The sequence below is a fragment of the Priapulus caudatus genome, unplaced genomic scaffold, assembly GCF_000485595.1.
Source record: "Priapulus caudatus unplaced genomic scaffold, Priapulus_caudatus-5.0.1 Scaffold1426, whole genome shotgun sequence".
Taxonomy (NCBI): domain Eukaryota; kingdom Metazoa; phylum Priapulida; class Priapulimorpha; order Priapulimorphida; family Priapulidae; genus Priapulus; species Priapulus caudatus.
Window position 1 is genome coordinate 1 of NW_014578487.1, and position 8,836 is coordinate 8,836.

Here is an 8,836-nt window from a genome sequence, read left to right on the forward strand (position 1 = left end):
TGGATATACATATATTTATTTTCATGTATAGATATATATATATACATACTGAAAGCACGATGTCTCACTAGTACTCTGTTTCTCACTCTCCACACTCTTTAAGGCTAGGTAGCGCCCGACTGTGGCCAGGGGGCGCCTCAGCGTGCGAGCGTTGAGATCAAACATGGCGGCCGGGCGGCCGCGTCGACGACTGAGCGCTGCCGCCGGCGTCGATCGGTGGCGCCATCTGTCAGTTGCTCGCGTCGACGGACATCACTTCGACGGCGTTGGTCGCGTGAGGGACGTCGCCCTGACCCATCTCCAGCGGCTGCGCGTGCGTCGCCATGGCAACCTGTCAACAAGCGGCCGGCTGGAGATTGGCAACGGTCTGCGGTATTGTTCGCCACGCCTCGCGTCTCGCGCCTCTCGCGTCATCGTCACCATCACCGTCATCGCCGCCGTCGACACTGAGAGATCATCGGCGACAACGCTGGCGACCGCACGCGCGCCGGCGACGACGAACCAATCACGCGCGGCGGGAGCGGCGGCGGCGGCCCGTTCAATCGACGATAAGCTCTCTCTTCATCGCCGAGCAAATTTGTCTCTGCGGGAACGTTAAGAGAGCGGGAGTTAACTTACTGCGGCTCCCCTCCTCTCCTACCTCACACAAACACGCACACGCACGCACACGCAAGCTACTGCACGCGACGCACAGCACGCACGCACAACGTTAAGAAGGGCGGCTGAGTTAACTTACCGCGGCTCCCTCCTCTCTCTACCTCAACATCACACTACGCACGCACGACAACGCACGCACACCACACTGGTACGCACAACGCATCACGCACGCACCTACGCACCACAACGTTAAGAGAGCGGTGAGTTAAACTTAACGTCGGCTTCCGCCTCCTCTCTAACCTCACAACACATCACACCACGCACGCATCGCAAACGCACACAGCACACGTCACGCACGGCACCACGCACGCACCGGCCACGCACAGCACGCCACCGCACGGCACTAAGCGTTAAGCAGAGCGGGAAAGTTAACTTCACTGCGGCTCCCTCCTCCTCTCGCTTAACCTACACACACGGACCACCACGCACGCACGCACACCACGCAGACGCACGAACACATGCACATCAGACACATACCACACAAACTCTCTCTCTCCGTCGACCATTTCAACCAGTTAGAGATTTTGTGTCTGAATTGTCTGTCTGTCTGTTCTGACCCCTCTCCCCGCTCTCTCATTTCGCTCTGCATCTCTCTGTCATCGCTTCCTTTGGCCGCACATTGCCTCTCCTCTTTTCCCTCTATTTCCGCTCACTCTCCTCCCTCCTCTCTCTCTCTCCCCTCCCCCTCCTCCCCTTCTCTCACCTCTCTCCACCTCCCGCCCTCCCTCCTCACCTCTGCCCTCCTCCTTACCTGTGATGAGGTAGCGTTAGTGTTGCCGGCAGTGGTGACTATAGGCATGCACACCGGCACTATCTGCCCTTCCCCGAGGTGGCCCATGTGACTCACCACCGTCTGGTACATGGAGACAGGAATCGTGACGACACCTGCCGGGCAACAAAGACAGCGCGTCAGACGTCAGCGCCACCTGGCGGCACGCGTGCAGATGCCGTCGCCACCTGGTGGCGTGCAATTTACACATGCAGTCGACGCGTGGCAGCTTGGACAACTCGCATAACGCTAGGTCGCCGCTGGTGGTGCGCGACTCGCAAGCTGTTAACTTTTTGTTCGACCGACCGCATTTTTATTCGTCAGTCGTCACACGAAATCACGCAAACGCGTCTGCTACTACTGTAGTAAAGTAAGCGACAAGCATAACTACAATATTAAATTCGTCTTAATTAATTAATTAGAATTAACGTAACACGTAACACTTTTATTAAAGTGATAAACGTCCACTCCCAAATAAGTAAAAATAAATAAATATATTTCCAGTCCAATTTTCACAAATCTAAGTAATTCTGTTCACTTTTATGGTTATAATGCTGCATTATACTTCCTATTGACTATATTGTTCGATGTGAAACATTACACGTCGTGACCCCATACATAGCCCATACAGCAAGCAATTAATGTCAGGAATCAAGCTAATATCAAGATCGTCCAGGTTTTTGGATTTTTTAACTCAGTTGAGAAAACAACTTATCAGGACTAATAATTTGACGGATACGTCTATTCCCATTAGTTCTTACTCTTTATTGTATAAAAAATGGCAACAGAAAATTGTTACAAATTTACCATAGAAAATTGTGACGTAAGTCAATTTAACGGTTAAACAGCAGTAACCTGCAGAGTCATCAGAAAACCTCTAGAACGGCATATCTACAAGTACATCGTTAATCGCCTCTAATCGCGAATGACCCAACATCTAACGTCCGGTCTAACACGAGACGCTCGCTTGTTCACTGAAGTCGCGACACGGCGAACGCGCGCGAGACGCTAAAAACTCCGAACATCTGAAAAAAACATCGCGAAATCTCGCGAGAAACCGACGAAACTTGAAACGCGGACCGAAAAAAAAATCTCGGCGAGAGAACGAGAGGCGCGCGACGACGCGTCGTTTGGAAAGGTGGCGCCACCTGTGTTCGGGTCTGCGGGTGAGCGCCTCGCCGGACAATATCAGCTGGCCATCCTCGCTGATCGTGACTCCGTGTGGTGGCTGAGGTCGAGGCGACTCCGTGCTGCGTCGCCTGCGGCAACGTCCGCGAGCGTCTGCACTGCCTGCGGCGCCTCCACCTGTGAGCCGTGTTGATCTGTGAATACTGCCACCAGGGAGAGGCACCGTCGTTAGCAACGTCGCGCTACGCTAAACAAGTGAGCATGGAGTGCTCAGAAATTAAGAAGATAATAGCAGCACCATCACAGCAAGCAGCAACAGCAGCAGCAGCAGCAGCCAACAGCAGCAGCAGCAGCACACCACCACCACAGCAGTAGCATCAGCAGCAGCAGCACCAGCAGTCTAGCAGGCGGCAGCAGCACCAGCATGCAGCAGCAGCACCGACCACGCTACGCAAGCAGCAGCAGCAGCACCACACCAGCAACCAAGCAGCAGCAACAGGCACAACCAGCAGCAGCAGCAGCCCGACCACCGAGCAGCACTACCAACACGCAGCACCACCAGCACAAGCAGTGCACAGGCAGCACCACCAGCACTCACCCACAGCAGCACCACCGAGACCACCAGCAGCAGCAGCAGCAAGCAGTTAGCAGCAGCACCACCACCAAAAGCACAGCAGCAGCAGCACCACCACACCCACAACCACCAGCAGCAGCAGCACGCACCACCACCACACCAAGCAGTCAGCAGCAGCACCACCACCGACCAACCAGGCAGACAGCAGCAGCAGCACAGCCACCAGTCCACCAACCACCACCACCAGCCGACCCAGCAGCCAGCAGCAGTCAGCAGCAGCACAGCACCACCGACCACCACCCCACCACACCAATCACCACCACAGCAGCAGTAGCATTAGCAGCAGCAACAGCAGCAGCATCAGCAGGCACCACCAACCACCAGCACAGCAGCAGCGTAGCAGGCAATGCAGCAAGCACCACCACCCCAACTCACCAGCAGCAGCAGCAGCGAGCAGCAGCAAGCAGCAGCAGCACCACAACTCACCAGCAAGCAAGGCAGCAGCAGCAGCAGCAGCCAGCACCACCAGCCAACCACCACCACCACCACCACACCACAGCAGTAGCAGCACCACTCTACCACACAACCACGAACACCACTCAGCAGCAGCAGCAACCACCACCACCAGCAGCAGCAGCACCAACACCACCACCACACCAGCAGCAGCAAACAGCAGCAACACAGCAGCAGTCAGCAGCAGCAGCACCCACCGACCACAACCAGCCACCACACCACCACACCACCAGCAGGCAAGTAGGGCACACCCACCACAACCAACCACCCACAGCAGGCAGCAGCACCAACCACCACCACCTGAGAGAAGCCAGCACAACACCACCACCACCAAATCAACCCACAACAGCAAGCAGCAACAGCCAGCAAGCAGGCAGCAGCAGAAGCAGCAGCAGCACCCACCACTACAAGGGAAGGAACTACGATCTAGAAAGGGCAAGCAGCCACTCATTAACACTGCAGCGTTCCCCTCACCGTCTGCACTTTGAGTCCTGTGTTCCATGCTGCAGCGTCAACCCAATCGTCGTTGCCCGGGTCCACCTGTCGGCCGACAACAAAAACAACGCACCCGGGTCACGTCTGAACGCACACGGCTAGAACCCTCGCGCGAACTAGGCCCGTCACCTCCACGCAACTGGAACAAAATATCACGCAACCTAGCGGGTCAACGCAGAGCGATCGCCAGTGGCGCCCGCAGATAGAAGCACTTGCAAGCACAGTGCTTGTTCCGTAGAATTTCGGGTTAGACAATTTTGTTCTCTCACATTTTGTTCGCTATGAATCATCTCCTCGCAAGGAACTCACCAGAATTGCATCTCCAGTACCGTCCACCATTCAAAAATTAGTCAGGGGGGCCATGCCCCAGACACCCCTAGCAATGCAGCCGCCGACGCGCTTGCTTTTTATTATGCACTGAGGATTTTATCCTTCTGTGCTTCTACTTTCTTAAGACCTGTGGGCACCAGTGCGACGACACATCCCCTCATTAGAGATTCGAAGGGGCTACAAGTACGCCGATATCTCGTTAGCGCATCTCGTTAGATTTTCGTCCCAGAGAAAATTCAATTAGAGAATAAAACAAGAGCTTACTTTTACTCTCTTATGCATTCTCTCTCAATTGCTCCCGCGCGTGAACACATGCGAATATACTAACACAAGCCATAAAAGTACAAATGTAAACTAAAGAGAAACGTGAAACTCACTCATGTCACAGAATCACATGATACACGTAATAAATCATAGCAGATAACTGCAGCGTAACCGAAATCAATAAATAATAATACGATCAATAAATCCGAATAACAACACGACAAATATGACATAAATAATAATAATAAAATATAATGATAATAATAATAATATAATACGTTAATATAATCAATAATATAATTAATAATGGATAATAATAATGACATAATAACTTACAACAAATAATACTAACGATGATGAGCAATAATAATAATAATAATAATAATAATAAATAAAAATTGATGACGATGAGCGTGAAGGATGACGTGCTTATGACGAACAGGCCATGCAGCACGACACACACCTATGATGTGAGGTGATACCATTACCTTTACCTGTATGATGGACACCGTGCCATCGGGATTGTTGATTGTTTGCACCATCGTCGGCGAGTAGTGTGTCACCTACGCAAACAACAAAACACTCACGTCAACCCGCGTGTGGACCAAGCCGTTGACCACTAAACGGGCCATCTGGTGTCAAATCTGATACTTCAGTCAGCTTTGAGAAGCTCCTGATCGGAGGCGAAACGTCAGCCAGTACGTTTTTGAATCAACACGGTTGATAAAAAAATTAACCGAGGATATCCTAATTATCTAACCAAACCGAACTGAACTTATTTAACTGATAAACATCATCACGTTGCCGTCGGCAACAGCAGGTCGTCGAAGGCTATATCGTGATAAAGATTGTATAGTAAACTACCAGAATCGCGAAAGATATATCGTGATACGTATCGTATCGCGTAAGGATGCCGTATCGTTCTACACCACTTCGGTTACGGGGTAAATCGTGATATCGTTTTCATAATCGTGAAGTTACTCCTATGGTGCCTACGTAACGTAACGTGAGCTACCCACATCGTTCGGGTGTACGTGATACGTTTTCATATCGTGAGCTACCCGTATCGTGATACGGAACGTAACGTGAAGCTACCCACACTCGTACGGGGTATCGTGAATAACGTTTCATATCGTGACGCTTACCGTATCATGAATAGGAATTAACGTGAGGCTACCCACATCGTTACGGTGCTATCCGTGACACGTTTTCATATGCGTGAGGGCTACCTTATCGTGATACGAATGTAAAACGTTGAGCTTACCCACATCGTTACGGGGTATCTGTGATGAACGTTCATATCCGTGGAGCTACCGCGTATCGTGATACGTTAACGTAAACGTGAGCTACCCACATCGTTACGGGTGTATCGTGATACGTTTCATATCGTGAGCTACCCGTATCGTGATACGTAACGTAACGTGAGCTACCCACATCGTTACGGGTGTATCGTGATACGTTTCATATCGTGAGCTACCCGTATCGTGATCAATTGTACTGCGAGCTAACCATATCATGATACGTATCATTTTATGAGCCACCCGTATTGTGATATGGAGAGAACAGTGAGCTACCCACATCATGCCACACATCCTATCGTGACCTCCCCGCATCACCCCCTCCCTCCTCCTGCTAAGGCCTAAGAAAAAAAGATGTTTGTTTCCGCTAACGAGCTGAAAAAAATTGGACACGGTAGGCAGGCAAAACTTTTTTTTATCGATTTTTTGTGCGTGTATTCCAACAATACTTGTTTTATACTTATAACAGCCCATATAAGGACTTCAAAGTCAAATCAATGCATTCACCGATCGATATCACGTTGGGAATTTTTTTATTTTTAAGGGATTTTTTTGCCGATCACAATAAATAGTTTCGACACGGCGGTTTAAAATGGACTCGGTCGGGTTAGCGGAAACAAGCGTCTTCTGTTTTTTAGGCCTAACTCGACCTGGTTAGCTAACCGACCTGGTGGGCTGTGGAGGGCATGTGGTGCGGCTGATGGTTTCCTCTGTCGATGCCCTCCTCCTTGAACTCGATGAGAAGGTCCTCGCGGCCGTGGTGCTTGTAGCAGTTTTTCACGATCGTGCGAAGAGCCTGGGTCCACGGCACCTGCAACGGCAGCTGAGGCAACGTTACCGTAACTCAGGCTGCTGCCCGCAGCAAACGCTACTTCTCGCTCTCAAAGCACGCGCGCGTGGGTGGGCGGGCGTGGGCTTTACGGGGGAGGGGGTGGGTCTCGAATGCCCAGGGGTAGAAATAAAGAGAAAAAAAGAGATGGTCCTGTGGACAATCTAGTTTGAAATTTAGATGGTCCTCCTAAATTTTAGATGGTCCTCATAAATTTCAAATTGTTCTCTAAAAGTAATGCGGCGTGCAAGCGTAAGAAAGAGATTTTACATGGTGATAAAATGGTTTAATTATTCACCTACAATAAATGCATCAAACGATACAGTAATTGTGTATTCACTTTAATAGTATATTGGAACGTGGAAACTTCAAAGAAAACTACTGTAAAATTGGACCAAAATATTCAATGGTCCGTCGGAGCATTGACTTTGAAAATCTGATGGTCCTCTTGATTATTTGATGGCCCCGGACCATCGGACCATCGCTTATTTCGACCCCTGAATGCCTCATGGAGATTGGGTAGGGCAGTGATATCGACTGCCTCGTGGGGAATGTGAGGGGGCCTCAAACACTCTCGAGCTGCAATCGTCTCGAGCCTCGCGTGAGCGCGCGAGACCGTGAGGCAGCATGCGTGGGAGGGAGCGTTGCCGCGACGACCGGTGCGGGCGACGACAAATTCCTGCTTACGACCTAGAGCCTGAATCTCAAAATTGGGTTAGGTTGGGGTTAGGGTATCAAATGACAACACGACCAGATCATGAAGAAGTGAACGCCCTGTGAACGCCGGCACATTTAATATCATTTTAATTCGTTTCTAACAACGAAAAGAAATGCTAGGGAAAAAACTAGCGCCGATAGAGGAATTGCGCATGCGATCCATATTACCCACACAAAAAAACATATAATTTTCCATCTCCAACAGGCGAATTCATAAAATCGAAGAACCCGTCACAGCATAGACTGGGGACGTGACACCTCCCCCAACACGAATGTGTTAACGAAGAGCTAGGAGCGCGGGGCGATGAGTAAGAGGCGGTGGCAGTCTCACCCTCTGCTTCTCCTCCTCGGTGCGCACATCGCTCCTCACATTAGCCCACGGCAGATCGTCGGGCCACCAGACGGGCCGCGTAGACGGGCGCCCCCAGCCGGGCTTGCCGCGGCCCGTGCTGTACTTCAGCATCATCGGGATGAAGGCCCGCAGCTGAGCCTGCAATAGAACGGCGCCGGTCTAGGATGTGTCGCGCTAATGCCTGTGTGAGTGAGTGAGTGTGTGTGTGTCCCTCTCTCTCTCTCTCTCTCTCTCTCTCTCTCTCTCTCTCTCTCTTCATTAGTCTGCGGTTCTGCTTCTGCTGCTCGGTGTCTCTTTCCGTGCTCTTGTCTTCTCTTTCCTTGTCCGGTCTTTCTCGCCTCTTGCCTCGTCTCTCTCTTTCTCTTTTCTGCTCTCTTTCTCTCTCTCGTCTCTCAGTCTTGGTCGTCATCTCTACTCGTCTATCCTCCATCCTCTCATCTTGCTCTCTCTTCACTCTCACTGTTCTCTCGTCTCTTTCGTCTGTTTTTCGTTCAAGTCATGCTACGCACGACTCTCAAGTCCGCTGTTGCGCCACGTTCCCGTCTGCGCCTCTCTCCTCCAGCCGCTTCTCGTCCCTGCGCTCTCCCCTCCTTCTCTCTCCCCTCCTTCTCTCCCTTCCCTCTCCCCGCACCTTCTCTCTCCCACTCCTGCCTCCGCCTATTCCTCCCTCTCTCCTTCGTCTCGTCCCCTCCTCACTCCTGTCTCTCTCACGCCTCTCCGCCTCGCCCATCTTCTCTCATCCCATCGGGGACCCTCGCGCCGTTCTCTCTCTCGCCTCTCGCCCTCGCCCTTGCTCGATCTGGTCCTGCCTCCGTCACTCTGGCGCCGATACGTGTCTACGGGGGGTTGGTAAGCATATCGAGCACAAGCGGGGGAAGCTCTCCCCATCCGCTCTCCTGCCTCGGCCCGT

At 51.6% G+C, this 8,836-nt stretch overlaps 1 protein-coding gene across 1 annotated transcript; it reads right to left on the reverse strand.

The window, feature by feature from the left end:
- Positions 1-62: 62 nt before the first annotated feature.
- LOC106816590 (nuclear respiratory factor 1-like) lies at positions 63-8,356 on the reverse strand. The gene is made up of 8 exons (XM_014821210.1): positions 8,342-8,356; positions 7,906-8,064; positions 6,696-6,839; positions 5,225-5,293; positions 4,116-4,181; positions 2,575-2,757; positions 1,409-1,542; positions 63-331 (listed from the first exon to the last, which is right to left on the reverse strand). Exons 1-7 carry the CDS (start codon positions 8,354-8,356, stop codon positions 1,501-1,503), a joined length of 678 nt encoding a protein of 225 aa, XP_014676696.1. The 3' UTR covers positions 63-331; positions 1,409-1,500.
- Positions 8,357-8,836: the final 480 nt, after the last annotated feature.

What these genes read in the sequence shown, in the direction of transcription:
- LOC106816590 (XM_014821210.1), bottom strand. An exon ending in CCGAGGAGGAGAAGCAGAGG is followed by an intron (nt 6,840 to 7,905) that starts GTGAGACTGCCA and finishes CTGCCGTTGCAG; the next exon opens with GTGCCGTGGACCCAGGCTCT. An exon ending in CAGGACTCAAAGTGCAGACG is followed by an intron (nt 2,758 to 4,115) that starts GTGAGGGGAACG and finishes CCCTGGTGGCAG; the next exon opens with TATTCACAGATCAACACGGC.